General features: G+C 49.4%; 1 protein-coding gene across 1 annotated transcript; it reads right to left on the bottom strand.

Moving 5' to 3' along the window:
• Positions 1–677: 677 nt before the first annotated feature.
• LOC133275199 (heat shock factor protein 5-like) lies at positions 678–6,533 on the bottom strand. The gene is made up of 7 exons (XM_061465056.1): positions 6,032–6,533; positions 4,617–4,996; positions 3,251–3,253; positions 2,796–2,879; positions 1,608–1,958; positions 1,380–1,521; positions 678–742 (listed from the first exon to the last, which is right to left on the bottom strand). The coding sequence occupies exons 1-7, from the start codon at positions 6,531–6,533 to the stop codon at positions 678–680; spliced, it is 1,527 nt and encodes a 508-aa protein (XP_061321040.1).
• Between the last annotated feature and the right edge of the window lie 11,455 nt (positions 6,534–17,988).

Below are 17,988 nucleotides of genomic sequence, written 5' to 3'. Positions count from 1 at the left end.
GATATAAATATATGACTAAAGCTACAAATAAGATTCAAAACTATGAATAAAGCTATAAATGAGATTCAAATCTATATAAATAATATACAAATTTATAACTAAAGCTATAAATTAGATATAAATTTATGACTAAAGCTATAAATAACATATTAATTTATAAATAACGCTATAAATAACATACAAATTTAGGAATAAAGCTAGAAATAAGATTCAAATCTATGACTAAAGCTATAAATAAAGATAAAAATTTAGGACTAAAGCTATAAATAAGCTACAAATCTATGACTAAAGCTATAAATAAGATATAAATTTATGACTAAAGCTATAAATAAAAGATTAATTTATAAATAACGCTATAAATAACATACAAATTTAGGAATAAAGCTCGAAATAAGATTCAAATCTATGACTAAAGCTATAAATAAGATATAAATTTATGACTAAAGCTATAAATAACTTATTAAGTTATAAATAACGCTATAAATAACATACAGATTTAGGAATAAAGCTAGAAATAACACATAAATTGAGGAATAGAGCTATCAAGGACATAAGAGTTAGGAAACAGAACAGAAGAGGTTTGACCCTGAACCCAGGCTCCAGCTCTGTGCCGAGCGCTGCTGCCGGACTCGCAGGAGGGAACCAGCCGCCAGCCGCTCCACGGGTTCACACGCTCCTCACTCCGCCGTCTTCCTCCAGAAGCAGCCCCGCTTACAGGCTCCACCTTCCGGCTCCTGGGGATCTAGGAAGCAAACACCACCGAGGAAGTGGCAGGCTTTGCCTACGGCTCAGCTGGCAGCACGCACAGCACCTCTGCTGCCATCAGGGACAGTCCAATCTGGCCAAAGGCGGCCTGCGACTTGAAAATCTGAGCGTGTTTTTCTCCTGTGTTGCAGCACACGTATCAGCAGGCTGCTGTGACATTTATTTAGTGATCTGAGCCACAAAGGTTGCGCTCGGGCACTCACTTGGGCAGCGTGGTGGGGTTTTCCCCTCTTACGTCAACAGTCACCTCATTAGTCGGAGTTCCCTTTGTGGCACTCTCACCCTCCAGCAAACATACCCACAGCCTGCATCTCACTGCTGTGTACTGTGACATGCAGGGCTCTGACACAACTCCCACAACTTCAGCGTTTATTGACTGAGAGAATTTATTCCCTGGTCCACCTAGGAGTCCTCACCACCAGCTTACGTATAGAAGCGTGTCGGCAAGTACGCCGAGAGCTCCTACGAGTGCAAGAGTTGAACTGAAGGCCCAGTGAGGTACTTAACACTGCAGACAATAACTCAGCTCTTGTGATCTCCCCTTGCCGCAAGAGTTTCAGAGCAGCTGTCTTGGCCACTTCTAAAAAAGGCAGGCTCTCTTAGCAGGGACTTACCCTGCTGTGAGCTGTGTCTTCTCTTCCTGCACTGAGGTTTTGCAGGGGACCCTGGCTCTTCCGCAGCTTTCTTCACTGCCTCGCTTCCTGAAGTGAGCTCTCTCTCTTCCCTCGCAGATCCACATTTAACACTCTCATTCTCCTTTAAATAAACACACCAACAAATGAAATAAACCCAAAGACCACTCAATAGTTTCCTGGGGAGTTTTACCTCCATTTAGCACTTACTTGCTCTGCACTGAACAGCTCATCCACAGCAAACATTTCAGATGGCTGAGCTGGGTTGTGATCCAGCTGTTCTTCAGGGGCTCCCTGTGTGCTCACAGAGTCTTGCGCTGTTTCAGCAGCAGCAGCGCTTTCTATGGCCGCATTGATGTAGCTTTCCAACAGCTCTCCATCCCAGCTTTCTGCAGGCTCCGGTGTCACTACATCAGCGCTCTGCGATGCATACATCTCCTCGAGAAACTGAAGCACATCTTCGTAACTTAATTCTGGCAACTTCTCCTCGTCCTCAGATGCATGATGTGCCCCATCAGAAGGCAGGCATTCAGCTGCAGAAGGTGGCTGCAATTCAGGACTCTGCGAGAAACAAAACACAGGGAATTTCCAGATCAAAAAATCACAACCGTTTGCTGATGGATTTTACTGCTTCTGAGGACTGTGCAGGTCAACCCTTTTTCAGCACACACCAGCAGAGCTTGCTTTGCTTATTCCCTCTGAGGAAAAAAGTATCTCCAAGCTGCTGGAATGCGAAAGGAAGCCCTGGCATTTTTACTGAGGTTCTTTTACTATTTCATAAGCCAGGCCACCCAATAAGGTGCAGTTTCCACCAGAATTCTAGAAAGCATTGACAGGTAGCACTGGAGCTCTCCAGTGATAGGATAGGATAGGATAGGATAGGATAGGATAGGATAGGATAGGATAGGATAGGATAGGATAGGATAGCTCTGAGCTGGGGCCAACTCCAAAAGTCAACTTGGTTCTTCTCACGCATCCAATGAAACTCAGGACTGCCACAAGTTGTCTGGGACACAGAAGTGGAGCTGATTCCCAGTATCATAACATTAAAGAATCCCATTTTGTGCAGGCAAGGACTTTCTTCAAAGATAAACGGAGACTCGTGAACTAAAGCGAATTATGGTGAAGTCAAACATAACACTTTTCGAGGAAAAGAACACTCTGCCGATGAGGACACCCGCAATCCCGCTGCCCTGAAACCTCACCTGCATTACAGCACTGCCCCTTTCGTGTTTCAAAGCGGTGCTTTCAAATGGCCATTGGCAAACCACGTTACTTTCCCTTTCGAAAGCAGATCCAGTCTCAAACTTCTCTCCTTCCTGCTGCAAGAACCCAGAACCCTGCGGTCCATGCATGGGGTCTCCTCCCTTCCCCCTGCTCTCTGTGCGCTGCACTCACCTGCACAAAGACGAAGTCGGTGGACGCCGCAGCAGCAGCACTGGCGCTGACAGTCAGAAGACCTCCCTGGGCAGGGGGTGAACACTGCGGGGTGCCTGCAAAATTCAAACACAGGGATCAGACTGCCAGAACTGGTGCCCAGGGTGTACAGTTCTGTTGCTTACTTGCATTAAACACTGCAGTAACCGCTCTGTAAGCCAACTCCCTGAAATGGATTATGACCTCCCCGCCGATTGTAAGACTGAGTTCTCCACCTTAAAACATATTTCTTCTAAAGTATGTAGACACAGATCCAACATACGCATTGCAGAATTAACCAACACACACGGAATCTTCATATTCACTCCTCTCTATCTTAATATCACCTTTTTTTTGATTTGGCTGCTTGACTGTCTCAACACAACACGCCACAGAAAGGGGATTCAGACAGGAAGGGCATGCATGTTCACGCACACACACTGGAATGAAAATGGGATCTTATTCCAAAAAGCAGCTCTGTAGATGAAGCAGTTTCTGCGGGTCTCAGGTTTTGGTGCCACGCAGAGAGAACTTACAAGGAAAGGCACTACTGGCAGGACAGAGAATCTTTAAAATCTGCAGTCCTTCTGGGCGAGAGAGAAATCCCCCATGAAATCAAATCTAGGCCAATGTTCACAGTAATTAAATGGTACAAGTGTGACTTGAGGCGGCCACGTGATCAGAGGAACTTTTGTCCATTTTGGAGCAACAAACACAAGAGCTAAACAACAGGGAGCGAGCTCGTGGACATCCTTCCACAGCAGCACGAGACACGTGTCTGACTCCTGTTACCTCAAAAGCTCGTTCTGAGCAACCTTAGGATGAAATCTGGACATCTTTCAGAAGAACACCCTGTGACCTGCAAACATATTACAGTTCTGGATTGTGCCAAAAATCGAATGATACCTGGGCTTCACTCCCTGGGAACGCCAAAGGATGTTGACAAAGGCAAGAAAACCACCAAAGAAACCTAAAGGGCTACTGTAAAAACAGGGCGAGAGAGCAAAGGAGAGATTGGCTGTAACCTGCTGGAGTGATCCTAAGGAAACAAACATGTAGTACAAAGAGCCTAGTTTCTAAGAGAAGAAAAGGAAGAACCCAAAGGGAAAAAGCGCTTGTGAAACAGGAGGCAGGTGTAAAACGTAACGTCCTCACCATAGGCTATAAAAAGCTACGAGTAAAGTAGAAATTGCACAACTCTTGCACTTAGTAGAGCTTATAGTGAAAGCAGCTCGTGAATCAAACGCGCTGTAATGCCTGTACATCAAGGGGACGAGAACACAGGCAACCGTGTAGCAGCCCAGACTGGTGAGCGATTCTGACCGGGTCTGAAGTGCAGAAGGGTGCTCAGAAAGAACGGTTTGCACTCACACCACCTTTTCTTGGTTTTTTTTTGCCAGCTGCAGCAGTGCCTGATCTAACAGCAAGAAAAACTGCACCTGTGGAAATCCCACTGATGGGCTCGGCTGGCAAAGGGGCCAATTCTTTTGTAATACTTCAAGTGCTCCAGCTGAATCAAGATTCCACACACACCTGCTTCACCCACACGCTTTTGTCCTTCCCTGCTCATTGCAGAGAAGGCATTTCTAAGCTCTCCTGTCTCTGATACAGTTCATCTCATCAGAACCAGAAGAAATGAGCGGCTAAAGCACATTCTGTCACAGGCTGGTTGCAAGTATACGGACAGGGAACACACATCTCTTTGCGAGCACACGCGTCAGATACACACGCAGTGACAGAGCACTGGCGGAAAACATTTCATGCATCGCTTGGCAGGAACTTCTCGAGCAGCAAGCGGAGAACTTTTGCCGTACCCGTTGGATCCCGGCCTTGCAAGCACTGCCCTGGAGACGCGCAGCTGCCCCGTTCTGGAAGGGCAGCACCGGCTGGAGCCCCTCGCTGAAGCGGCAGAAGTGAGCACACGGTCTGGAGAGTGTACGTGACCTCCGTGCAACACTTGTGGAGGACGGGAAAGGGAGCCCCCAGGCCTGGGAAAGCTGGGAGAGCCCCGTGCCATGGCAGCCACGCAACAGAACCCTGCCATGGTCTGGAAGGGACCGGAGGCTGCTGGGAAGTCGCTGCCTGGAAAGCAGGGGGCTCCTGGCATGAGGCGGCTGTGCTGGAGGGCGGAAAGCAGCTGTCTGGATGACAAGGTTGAGGAGCCTCTCCTGCAGTCACCAGTCCTGCAAAACAAAGGGAAACAAGGACTAAGGGAAGGAGTTTTCACTGGCCCTGAAAGGCAGGATGAGGAGCCAAGGCTCCACAACGTTCCCTGGGAAGACCACCTTTGCTCCGATATTCTTCATCCAGAAACAGACTCTATTCTTACACCTAAACATACAGTAACTGCTGCAGCACTACCACCTGAACACACAGGAACACCAGTGCTGTGCCAACACACAGCCATCTCTGGAGCATTCAGTCTCCTGAAACCCTCAGGAGCAAGTGATCCCTACTTAGAAATGCGCTATTAGAAATCAAAATGCGCAGGAGCTGACCAAACCGGCACAAGCCGTTTAGGAAGTGCAGCGCGTTACATCAGGCAGTAAGGTAAAATAAAGGGGGAAGGGTGAAGCGGGGCTCTACCGAACTCCAGTGCGGACAGCACAGGGGCAGCCAAGGCAGGGGCAATGTCCAAATCCTAAACGTGACTCTGAGAGCACTTGATCACAAGTCCTTCAGTTTGTCAAGGAAAACAAAACCAAAGCCAGCTTTTTTCCAGGTAGCTCAACCGGTTGAGTGTAAAAAAGCTCAGACTTTGCCGTTTTGTTACTTCCAAGATATTCCCTTTCATCTTCCCTGGTTTCCTCTCTCGGTCAGTTACGGTTTCATGAAATGGTACTTGCCCTCACACGGTTACCCATCGCTTCACACAGATTTAACGACAGCTTATGGAGCAACCCTTCAAGGAGAAGGAACGTCCATCTGGTAGGGCTGTGCCAGCTCCACAGAGCCAGGGTGAGGGTGTTGTTACTGCAGCCCCCGACGGAGGCTGTCTTGCAGCCGAGGGGCAGACGGAACCACACGCGAACCTCGCTCCCCGTGCCTGCCGGCAGCCCATCTCCCTGCATGAACAACAACGGCTTTCCCGCAGCGGCGGAGCTGAGCGGCCGCCAGCAAGGTCAGGCAAGCCTGCTGCCTGCGGGGGTGCCGATCTAGAAACCCCGCAGCACCCAGTGCTTCTCGGGGCCCCGCAGCCCGGGGCCAGCCCAGCTCACCGGGCCTGGCAGCCTCGCCGAGCGTCGAGGGCGGGAGCTGGGAGCGCTGTGCCGGGCGGCTGGGCAGCTCCAGGCCGGCCGCCAGCTTCGCCTTGTTGGCCCTCGTCAGGCGCTTGAGGTTTACGAGGAGCTCGGGGCGGTCGCGGCGGAAATGGGGGCTGTAGAAATGGAGCAGAGCCCCGGCGGAGCTGCCGCCATCGCCCCCCGCCGGGTCCTGCAGGGGCCCGGGCCCCGGCCCCAGCTTGCGGAACCCATAGAGGTTCAGCTGGCGGATGAAGCTGGCGAAGTTCCTGGTCTTAAAGACCTCGCCGTCCAGCGCCGCCCCGTCGCCGGCCGCCTCCGCGCCCAGCAGCTCTCGCTCGAAGAGCCGCTGGTCGATGAGCAGCCCCTCGCCGCGGGCATCCCAGCGCACGGAGCCGCAGCGCGGGCTGTTCACCAGCTCCCAGAGCTTGGCCGGGAAATGGCTGGGGTTGAGAGCAGCGGGCAGCCGCTGGCCCTCCATGGCGCTCCCCGACAACGGACGCACTGGCCACTCGCGCTCCAGCGGCCGCCGGGCAACGCCCGGCCCCGTCGGCCCGCCCTGGGGAGCGACACCGGCCCGAGCGCCGCCCGGCACGGGACCGGCTTCAGCCCGCGCTGTCCGCCGGCCCCGGCCCCGCCACCGCCTCGGCACAGCCGCACCTGCAGCATCGCCGGAGCCCGCCGGGCCCGCAGCGCCTCCCCGCTCCCCCAGCCCCGCCGCTCCCCTCGGCCGCTCCCCGGTCCCTCAGCCCCAAGAACAAAATCACGACAACAAGTTAAAAACCAAACCTGCAGCACCAAGACAAAAGCTCAAATCTCATCGCTATGAACAGCTCTCCAACAAACTTTGCTCCTCTACGTCTAGGCAGGGAAAAGAGAAACACGAACCAGCACTGATGCGCAATGCAACTGCTCGGCACGCGCTCAGCGATAACCAACCTGACCCGAGCGGCGACCTGCGCCTCCCGGCTGACTCCCCCCACTTTCTATACTGGCCATGACGTGCTCTGCTATGGAATACCCCTCTGGCTGCCTTGGGTCAGGTGTCCTGACTCTGCTTCCTCATGGCTTCCCGTGCCCCTCCTCACTGGCAGAGCAGGAGAGACTGCAAAGTCCTTTGCTCAGCCGAAGGGCTACTGAGCGACAGCTAAAACATCGGTGCGCTACCAGCGTGCTTCCCAGAACCAAGCCAGAACACAGCACTGCGCCAGCCACAGGGAAGAGAATCAATTCTAGCCCAGCCAAAACCAGGACAGTGTCCACCCCTTATTCCATACCATTCCCGTCATGCCAGGTCAAACTAATTCTTCAGAGCTTTAAGACCTTCAGAAAAGAGACAACTTGCTTTCTCCATAGCACTCTAAGGGCAGCAGGCAATCTCCTTCCGCATCTCCTTACCTCCTTTCTCTGCCGTGCTGTTGTTCTTAGACCTCAAGGAAGAAGGAACCACTAAACTCTCCCTCATAAGCACAGCGAGGGCTCAAGGCAGCAAGCGGAGGAGAAGCCAAGGAGAAGCCCATGGACATCAGTAGACCCCAGCACTCCAACAAAACCAAAACTCCTTTCTTCCCAAAGCAAAGCCAAATTCAACTCATGCTTTTCATCTTAGCAAAACACGATAAAATGAAGCCAACTCCCTGCACACCTTCCTCTCTCTCCAAGCTCAACTCTCCCAGAACAATCAGCAGCTTCAGGGAACCTTCTGGTGCCTGCTAAGGGTAACAAAGCCCACTTGTGAGCACCTTGCTCCCACTCTTCTCACTGCTCATTCTGTAGCTGAAGCCCACCAAAAATAATCCAGCGGGCTTTATGAGGACTTACGGAAATATCAACTTAATTCCTACACGTGGGGACCTCCAGAAAGGTGCCCCCAACACGGTAATTTGCCCTTGCCTTGCCACCTTAAACACCACTGCCGTACTGATCCTCTGCTGCATCGCTTTGGTGTCCTGGAGCGCGGCTCCACAGTGCCAACGTGCAGCCGCTGTTCCAAAGGACGTAGTGCCAGGACAGAAAGCAGTCGCTGAGCAGCACCTCCACAGGGAGACCTGCAGAATGGTGCTGCCAACGCGGCAAAGAGACCTTGTTTGCCACCAAAACCACCATCTGCGTTCCGCCCCTCTGCTGAATGCACACGGGTGGCCTGGAACATGCACGCGCGATGTGCCAGGACAGAAAGCTCGTGCTGCACATCACCTACACACGGAGACCTTGGGAACAGTGCCACCGACATGGCAAACCACCCTTGCTTAGCCACATAGAAGTGCATCTGCGTGCTGCCTACAGAGTGCACTCTCAAGCGCCACAGAACCAAGCTCCCTAAGTGGAAATGTCCGGATCCTGCTCCTAAGGCTAATGGGTTAGAACAGAAACAAGTAACGGGACATGTTCTACGCAGGGAGTCCTCTGGAAAGGTGCTCCCATCACGTAAACAAGGTGCCTTCCTCAACAGTGACACCAACATGGCAATCCACCTTTGCTTAGCCACTTAAACCTACACCTGTGTACGGCCACACGGCAGCACTCTCAGACACCCCATAAACCAGGCCCCTATGTGCGAATAGCCAGACCCTGCTCCTAAGCCTCATGTCTTAGGACAGAAACAAATAGCTGGGCATGTTCTACACAGAGAGCCCTCTGGAAGGGTGCCACCAACACGGATATCCTCACTTACTTAACTCACATAAAACTCCATTTCTCAAGCCTCACTGGACACCACCATTCAGTGACCGAGACACCGGCTCCCTGAGCGTGAATGTCCAGACTCTGATGCTAAGCCTAAGGTGCCAGGACAGAGAGATGATGCCGGGCATCAGCCACAAACGGCGCTCTCTGCAACAGTGCCACCAACAGGGCAATCCATTTCGGTGTCAACCACCTCTCCTTTTTTTTTTTTTTTTTTTTCTTCCTGGGGTTTTCCCACGGGTTTTGTTCCACTCTTTTTAACCCCACGGTTATTTTATCCCCACGTTTTCCCCCTTCCAGTTCCCCTCCTGCTCCCATCTTCACACACACCTCCCTTTTTTTAATTATTATTTGGGTGGGGCTTTGGGTGCAGTTTTTGTTTGGTTGGGTTTGGTTTTTAATTTTTTCCATGTTCCTTTTTTTTCCCGTATTTTTTCCCACATTTTTTTGTCCAACATTTTTTAACCTCTCCCCGGGTTTTTTCCCCTCCCCCCCCCATTACCATTTTTTTCTCTCCACCGGTTGGTGGTGGTAGGGAGGGGTGTGTGTGTCTTTTTTTCCAGTTTCTCCTCCTGCCTTTTTCTCCTCCCCTCCACACTTCACCTCCCCCCCCCCGCCATTTCCCACCCCACGGGGTGGGGTTTTTTGGTTGCTTTTTTTTGTTCTTGGGGTTTTCCCCCTTCCCCTTCCTTTTCTTTTGCTGGGTTTCCCCCGGGTGAGTGCTTTTTGTTTGTTTTGTTTTGTTTTGTTTTGGTGGGTGGTGTGTTTTTTGTTGGGTTTCTGGGATTGTTAAGTTTGGTGTTTTTTTTTCTGGTTTTTCTTCCCCCCAAAGAATTTTTGCGGTTTCTTTTTTCTTTATTCCTTTTATCCATTTATTTAATTACTATTATTTCATTTATATTTTGCGGGATTTTATCTGTTTTTTATCCATGCATTTTATCCACTTTTTCTCCCCCCTTCCCCCTCGCACATTTTACCCCCTTCTGGTTGGTGCGTTTTTTCCACACAGACCGTGCCCCTTCCCCCCCCGTTTTCTCCCCTGTCCCTTCTGCCCCCCAAATCTCCCCCTCTCCACGTTTTTCCCCCTCCCCAATGATTTTTTTTTCCCCACTGGTTGGTTGATTTCTTCCCCACAGTGTTGGGGTTATCCCTCACCCACCTTTTTTATTTCGGCTGGGAGCAGCACTCTCTGATGATCCACAAAACAGCTCCTAAAGTGGCGTGACACTTCTCAACAGAGATGCGGTCGGTTGTGACTTTTTTGCTAAAGATTGTTTCCTAAAGGGTTATGTGAGAAAACGGAGACCATATGCTCAGGAAGATGTATCTGTACTCTGCTGTCAGTTTAAATACCTAACAAGCTCAGTATCACAGTCTGTATTACAAAGGCGCTGAAGTGCCTTTGCACCTTGCAGTGCCCTTGTGAGGTTTTATGATGCCCATGTTACAGATGTAAAATCAAAGTTGGCTTTGGAAATCTCCACTGGCTGAGAACTGCGTCCCCGTTTTACAAGGCTGTGCTAGTTGCTACTGTTAAAGTTTCTGGCCAGATCTGCTGTAAACTGAACAGTTACAAGCTGTAAATATGGCGTGGTCAGTGATGCTGTCATGGTTAATACCACAGAATAGTTGTGGTTGGAAGATGCCTCTGCAGATCCTCTAGTCCAACCCTCCTGCTAAAGGCAGGGTCAACCAGGACAGGGCAGGGCAGGTAGTGCCAAGCTGCTGTGTACCACCGTGGATGCCTTTTGCTCTGTCTGTGCCAAGGTAACCCCTTTCTCTGCCTCAGGAGGTAATACTGAACGTTGAGTAAGGACAGTAAGAAGCAATAACAAGTGCTAAATTTACTCCTGCTCTCTTATGCAGAGTCCAGGGAGGGTTTAGATGAGCTCCTAGGCAGAAGTTCTTCCCTGTGAGGGTGCTGAGGAGGTGGCCCAGGGCTCCCAGAGAAGCTGTGGCTGCCCCATCCCTGGCAGCGTTCAAGGCCAGCTTGGACGGGGCTTGGAGCAAGCTGCTCTAGTGGAAGGTGTCCCCGCCCGTGGCAGGGCTTGGAGCTGGATGAGCTTTGAGGTCCCTTCGACACAAACCAGTCTGGGATCCATCCCGCGATTCCACCGCTCGCTGATGCAGGAGGACGAGCTCTCCCTCGTCCTGCAGCACACGAGCAGCGCGCCCGGGGCTGCCTCCCGCGGCCCAGCCAGCACCACCCGTGTCCGACCGCCGCCACCGGGGCTACGGAACCCCCCGCCCGCGGTCCCGGGCCCCGTCTGTCGGTCGCCGCCGAGTGCCGCGCCGGGGCTGTGTGACGGCGCCATCTAGCGGCGCTCTGGAGCAGCGCCGCCCGCTCCGCCCCGGAGCCGTTACTACTCATCCCCTTCGTTTACCTCGGTGGAACACATGAGCGCACCCGGTGCCCTCGGCAAGGCGCAAGGCGCATTGTATTGTTGCAGCAGCATGCTTTCACAGTGCTGCGGTTAGTGCGTTACTGCAGTTGAACCTCGGGCTACGTTACTAGCCAAAGCACTTCAAGAAAGCCACCCAAGCGCGCTGACCTTGTCGCAAAGAACCAGGTTTTGCCTGCCCTTCGCAGGCAGCAGTTAAGTTCAGCAGTCTAAAGGGGTGAAGAACACACGGGCACACGTGAGGATGGAGGCATGCACCCAGAGGTAGAGTGCAAGCTGGATCGTTTATTGAAAAGATGACACGATATTTAGATGCTTCCAAGCAATTAGCCAAGCACATCTGCGTTTGCCTTGCGGTTACATCAGGTGAAAGGTCTATCTGATTTTCTTATCGACATCCTCTTTCCAGTTCTGACGTCCTCGTTCCTTGCCAGTTCCAACGTCTTCCAAGTACCAGTCAGGGACAGGTCACTCTTAATCGCCTGCTGTAGTTCCTCCTTCCCATGCTCTCTGACAGCTTTGATACATTCCAACCCCCACAGGCACACACACATAAATAACCCCCAAACAGCCCGAACCACTCCCCCACCCCCACCCCCCCCACCCCCGATTTTACAAACTAACATGCCCACAGCTTACTTCCATCTTACAAACTTCTCACACCTAGATTCTACTTCCCAGGATTTCTGCAAAGGCGCCCGGGGGGGGGTGGGGTGGGGGTGCGTGTGTGTGTGTGTAATGAAAGCCAACAGGCTTTCTGCATGTGTTGTCCTACTTATACACCTTGAGATTCCAGCTGCAGCGCCCTGCTCCAGAAACAACCACTCACATTGCAGTTTATTCCTTGAACGCCTAAAGCTACGCGAGGATGAGAAAACCCAGGTAACAGCGCCTGGGGGTGTTTAGTCTGGAGAAGAGAAAGCTCGGGGAGGACCTTATCACTCTTTACAACCGCCTGACAAGAGGATGGAGCCAGGAGGGGGCTGGTCTCTGCTCCGAAGGAATGGAACAAAAGCAAACGGCCTCTTTGGAAGGTAAAGCAAAGCATGAATTTCAATCACTTTTGCTGTACTCAGAGTTGTAAAAGCGGGTGATGCACAGGTATGTTACAGAACCATTAATACTGGGGGTACAGCCTAGCCTGCCTTAATCCTCAAACCTTTTGTTCCACTTCATGCTAGAGATTTGCTAGAATTCAGCCTCTAGCTTTGCCTACAGCCATGTACTACGTAACTGTATTCTGCTTTATGCTATAGAACAGTTAGGACAACTAAGAAAAAGCAACTGTTTTCCTAGGGTTTTCATTTCTCTTCCATCACCATCTGTTACATATTTCACACTGTTCAACTCTATACCCAAATTGCTCACAAACCCGTAAAACAAAGACCTGATGGGATTAATTCTCATCAAGCTCTTTCTTTTTTTCTGAAAAGGAAATTGCACCTCTTGTACCTCAATCTGCTCCTTGGTGCTTGCTTCATATCCATTCATGATCACATCTTCTCTTCTCTTTGATCCACCCTTTGGCTTTCCCCTGCCTCCAACTCCTTCACTGCTTTTTGGGAATGCTTTGTATCTCATTTTTCTTTCTGACTCATTTTCCATCTTTTTTCTTTTCCTTGCTCAGATCTTGGTACGGTTCTGGAAGCTGGGAGGTTCCATGTCCTTTAAACATACTCCTGGAAGTCTGGCCTCTTTGATGCTTGCTCCACTTCTGGTGCACAACTGGTTAAAGATCTCAGAATATCTCCCTCAATATCCAGCCAAGTGCCAGGATTTCCCAGTTCACTATTTTGACCTTGTATAATCTATAAACAAATTCCTCTTCATCTGCAGAAGAACAAGCAATGATAATCCCATGCTTTTTAACCAAATCGGGTCTAATAGGAACATAGAATCATAGAATAGTTAGCGTTGGAAAGGACCTTAGGATCAAGTTCCAACCCCCCTGCCATGGGCAGGGACACCTCACACCAAACCATGTCACCCAAGGCTCTGTCCAGCCTGGCCTTGAACACCGCCAGCGATGGAGCATTCACAACTCCCTTGGGCAACCCATTCCAGTGCCTCACCAGCCTTACAGTAAAGAACTTCCACCTTAAATCCAATCTAAACTTCCGCTGTTTAAGTTCTAACCCGTTACCCCTTGTCCTATCGCTACAGGCCCTAATGAAGAGTCCCTCTCCAGCACCCCTATAGCCCCCCTTCAGATACTGGAAGGCTGCTATGAGGTCTCCATGCCGCCTTCTCTTCTCCAGGCTGAACAGCCCCAACTTTCTCAGCCTGTCTTCATAATAGCGTAACAGCAACTTCCTTTATCTAGTCTGCTAACAGCAGAGAGCTGCCACCAATTGTTTCCTACACAAGACCGTCCCTCTGTGCCATTCCTTTAAAAATGGAAATTTCCTTAACAGTTCTTAAAGATTAATCAAGTTAGATCCATCCAAATTAAAAGGTAACATACTAAATGTTCAGGAATTGCACTGTATTTAAAACGCTCACTAGAATCTGCTCCACTTCTATGTGTGGCTACTGAAGCTGCTCAGTTCCTTTTCCTCTTTAATTGCCAACGTGTGGAGGCCCTTCGGGAACGAGTGATGTGAAGAAGGTTGTGATAAAGGACCAAGCAGAAGCCGTGAATCCAGGCTGCTGCATTGTATTGGCATCTTCACCTGCATCTTCTCCACTGTCTTCATCAATCCCATCATCCATAAGTCGTTCCTTTAAAAACAGAAATGGAAGCAATTCAGCTGCTTCTTTTCAGACCTCTAACACGAGGTCACCAGCAGCACCTTCCTATGTTAAGCAACTTCTCTCAGAACAACCTCCTGAAGAATAACTAGCACGAAAAGAGTCTGCCATTGAAGTAGAGACCATCGGCAATTGTCAGCCTAGAAAAACACAGGATTTAAGCTGCAGGCACAACACTGAGACCCAAACTGAAAGCTTTGGGGTTAATTTGACTCTCTTTCATTGAAGTTGACTTTCTGTGCAGGCATTACAGCATACTTTATAATCCATAGGAGTCTCAGAAGACACGTCTGCTCTTTACTCACCATCTCTTCAAGATGAGCGTTATTTGCATGTTGCCCATCACGATTCACATCCACCTTAATGGCTACCTGCTCTTGGCCTCACTCCTGCTTAAAGGGGAACCATCCAGCTCGGTGTCTGTGAAAGAAAAAGGAACAGCTGAAAAGCAATCTTTTGAATGGAACAAAAAGGTTCTTCTGCTATACTTGCTCCCTAAATGCAAATGTCCAGCCCCTGCTCCTAAGCCTAATGCGTTAGGAGAGGAAGCAGGAGCTGGGCATGTTCTCTGCAGATTGCTCTCGGAATAGTCCCTTCAACATGGATATCCTCACTTACTTAGTCACCCAAAACTCCTTCTCTGTGAAGTCTCACTGGGCACCGCTCTCTGGCGAGCGACACACCAGCTCCCTAAGTAGCAATGTCCAGACCCTGCTCCTAAGCCTAATGTGTTAGGACAGAAACCAGGACCTGGGCAAGTCCTACAGGTGGTGCACTCCAGAACAGCCCCTCCAACACGGATATCCTCGCTTACTTAGGCACCTAAAAGCCCATCTCTGTAAATTCTCACCGGCCAGCACCCTCCAGTGAGATGCTTTGGGGGATGCTCCGGTGACCCCCTCCCGGACACACCGGGACCGGGCACCCCCGGGGCCTCCCTGCCCGCTCCCCTGGCGCTGTCCCGGCTGCCCCCCTCCCGCTCCCACCGGTTCACCCCCGCACAGGAGATGCGCTCCCGCCGCACGCCTCTGACCGCCACTTGCAAGCCGAGGGCAGCGCGGGGCTGAGCTGACCCCGCCCCGCCGCCTCCCCGCCACTTACCGGGGCGCTGTCGGACGGGCGGGGCGGACCCCGAGGGCACGGACCCGGAGCCGCCGCTGCCCAGCAGCGCTCCCACGCGGTGCAGCCGCTCCAGGGGCTCCTTCTCTGGGCCGGTGCTGCCTCGCCAGACCCAGCGGCAGCGGCTCGGAGCGGGAGCGGAGCCGGGAGCGGCAGAGCGGAGCGCAGCGGCGCGGAGAGCCCCGGCGGGAGGCCCCGGGGGCTGGGGGGAAGCGGGGGGCACCAACGCGGGGAGCGGCGGAGGGAGGGCTCTTGTTCATCGCGGGCAAACCGCAGGGTCGTGTCCCCCCCGCGGAGGGCTGCATCCAGCCTTGCCCGTGCTGCTCCCGGGGGCTGCTCCTGGGCACCGCGGCTCGGAGAGCCTTTGGGGAACCTGCGGAGTCAGTCTCGCTGGGAGACAAACCGCTGGGCCCCGCAGCAGCCGCTCTGTGCTCCGCAGCACGCTCGCAGCATCCTTCATCCCGCAGCTCCGTGAGAAAGGGATGGCTCCGTCACATCAAGGGCTTCCTTTTATTGCAGTCCGCATGGAAAACAAGCAAGATTCCTGCCTTCCCTACGCTGGGCACTATGAACACAAACCCCGCTGGCTCAACCCTCGGTCCCGTGGCCAGAGCCGACAGCGCGCACAGCCGGGGGAAGCTCCCCCCCCGCCCCAGCCCCAAACAAGACACCCCTGCAGAACAGCAACCCTCACCTGCAGGCTGAGAACCTGCTCGTGCCAGGGAAACGGCAGCCACCACAACTACGGCCCCAGGGAGCTGGAGCCGCTCCGCACCGCGGCCAGCCTGCTGGCGGAGACCCGAGGGCGGGCACGGGACACGCACGGAGGGAAGGACCCGCACGGAAAACCTGGGGAGCACGGCTCACAGACTGCAAACGCCCGGCACCTGCTCTGACACCCGATGTGCCGGGACAGAAAGCTCGTGCTGCCCATCACCTACACAGGGAGACCTCGGGACACAGTGCCACCAACATGGCAATCCACCCTTGCTTAGGCGCATACATACTTCTGCGTCCTGCCTAAATAGAGTGCACTCTCAGGCACCACAGAACCAAGCTCCCGAAGGGTGAATGTCCAGATCCTGATCCGAAATCTAATGCGTTAGTTCAAAACCAAACAGCTGGGCATGTCCTACACACAGTGCTCTCCAAAACACTGCCACCAACTTGAATATTCCCACTTACTTACACAACTACAAGTCCATCCCTGTAAAGCCACATAGGGCACCACTCTCCAGCAATCGAGACCCCGGCTCCCTAAGTGTGAATGTCCAGATCCTGCTCCTTAGCCTCATGTGTCAGAACAGTAACAAATACCCGGACATGTTCTAAACAGTGTGTCCTGCAGAACAGCGCCAACAGCATGGATATCCTCACTTCCTTCCACACCTAAAATCCTGTAAAGCCTCACTGGACACCACACTCCAGTAATCAAGACTCCAGCTCCCTAAGTGCCAGTGTCCAGAACCTGCTCCTAAGCCTGGTGTCTCAGGACAGAAACAGGAGCTGGACACGTGCTGCGCAGCTATAAAGCTATAAATGAGATACACATTTAGGAAGAAAGCTATAAATAACATAAATTTATTAATAAAGATATAAGTAACATACAAATTTACGCAGACAGCAATAATAACATATAAATATAGAAATAAAGCTATAAGTAACATACAAATATATGAAGAAAGGTAGAAACAGATAAATTTATTAACAAAGCTATAAATAAATTAATAAAGCTATACATAACAAAGTTATGAATACAGCTATAACAAATTTATACATAAAGCAATAAATAAAGTTATGAATAAAGCTATAAATAAAATAAATTAATAAAGCTACACATAACAAAGTTATGAATAATGCTATAACACAAATTTATACATAAAGCTATAAATAACATACAAAGTTATGAAAAAAGTTAAAATAACATATTTATGAATAAAGCTAAAAATAAGATACAAACTTATGAATAAAGCTATAAAGAAGAGAGAAATTTATGAAGCTAAAAATAGCATAAATTTATTAATAAAGCTATAAACAGCATACAAATTTAGAATAAAGCTCTAAATAACAAATTTAGAAAGCTATAACAGGCAAATTTACGAGTAAAGTTATAAATAACAAATTTATTAGTAAAGCTATAAATTACACACAAACTTATGAATAAAGCTATAAATAACAGAAATTTATTAATAAAGCTATACATTACACACAAACTTATGAATAAAGCTATAAAAGAAATTTATTAATAAAGCTATAAATAAAATAAAAATCTATGAATAAAGCTAAAAATAACACACAAATTTATGAATAAAGCTATAATTAACATACAAATTTAAGAATAAAGCTATAAATGAAAAATGAATAAAGCTATAAATAACATATAATGCTAGGAGTAAAGTTAAAAATAACATTTACATTTATTAATAAAGCTATGAACAACAAATTTATGAAAAAAGCTATACATAACAAATCTATGAATAACGCCATAAAAAAGACACAAATTTATGAATAAAGATAAAAATAAGAAATAAATGTATATATAAAGCTATAAATAAATAAAAATTATGAATAAAGCTATAAATAACAAAAAATATTAATAAATCTATAAATAACATAAAAATTATGACTAAGGCTCTAAATAAGATACAAATTTATTATTAAAGCTATAAATACCGTATAAATTAAAGAGTAAAGTTATAAATAAAATAGAAATTTACGAATAAAGCTATAAATAAGAGACAAATTTAAGAATGAAGCTATAAATAAAAAAATAAATTTATACATAAAGCTATAAATAACATAAAAAAATATGAATAAAGCTATAAATAAAATACAAACTTATGAAGAAAGCTATCAATAAGATATAAATTTATGAATAAAGCTATAAATAAGATAAAAATCTATGAATAAAGCTATAAATAAGATACAGATTTATTACTAAAGCTATAAATACCATATAAACTAAAGAGTAAAGTTATA

This window comes from Pezoporus flaviventris, unplaced genomic scaffold (genome assembly GCF_033815535.1).
Source record: "Pezoporus flaviventris isolate CSIRO_AGI_PZ_B2104156 unplaced genomic scaffold, CSIRO_AGI_Pfla_v1 ptg000037l, whole genome shotgun sequence".
NCBI classification, from domain to species: domain Eukaryota; kingdom Metazoa; phylum Chordata; class Aves; order Psittaciformes; family Psittacidae; genus Pezoporus; species Pezoporus flaviventris.
Note: the sequence above shows the minus strand (reverse complement) of the source record. Positions and strands in the feature narration are given on the sequence as shown.

Bases quoted from the DNA above. Each gene is read 5' to 3' on its own strand.
- LOC133275199 (XM_061465056.1), bottom strand. From the start codon at position 6,533: ATGGAGGGCCAGCGGCTGCCCGCTGCTCTCAACCCCAGCCATTTCCCG. The intron at 4,997-6,031 runs GTGAGCTGGGCT...TTTGTTTTGCAG, and splicing joins CGGCGAGGCTGCCAGGCCCG to GACTGGTGACTGCAGGAGAG. The intron at 1,959-2,795 runs GTGAGTGCAGCG...TGTTTCTCGCAG, and splicing joins CCGACTTCGTCTTTGTGCAG to AGTCCTGAATTGCAGCCACC.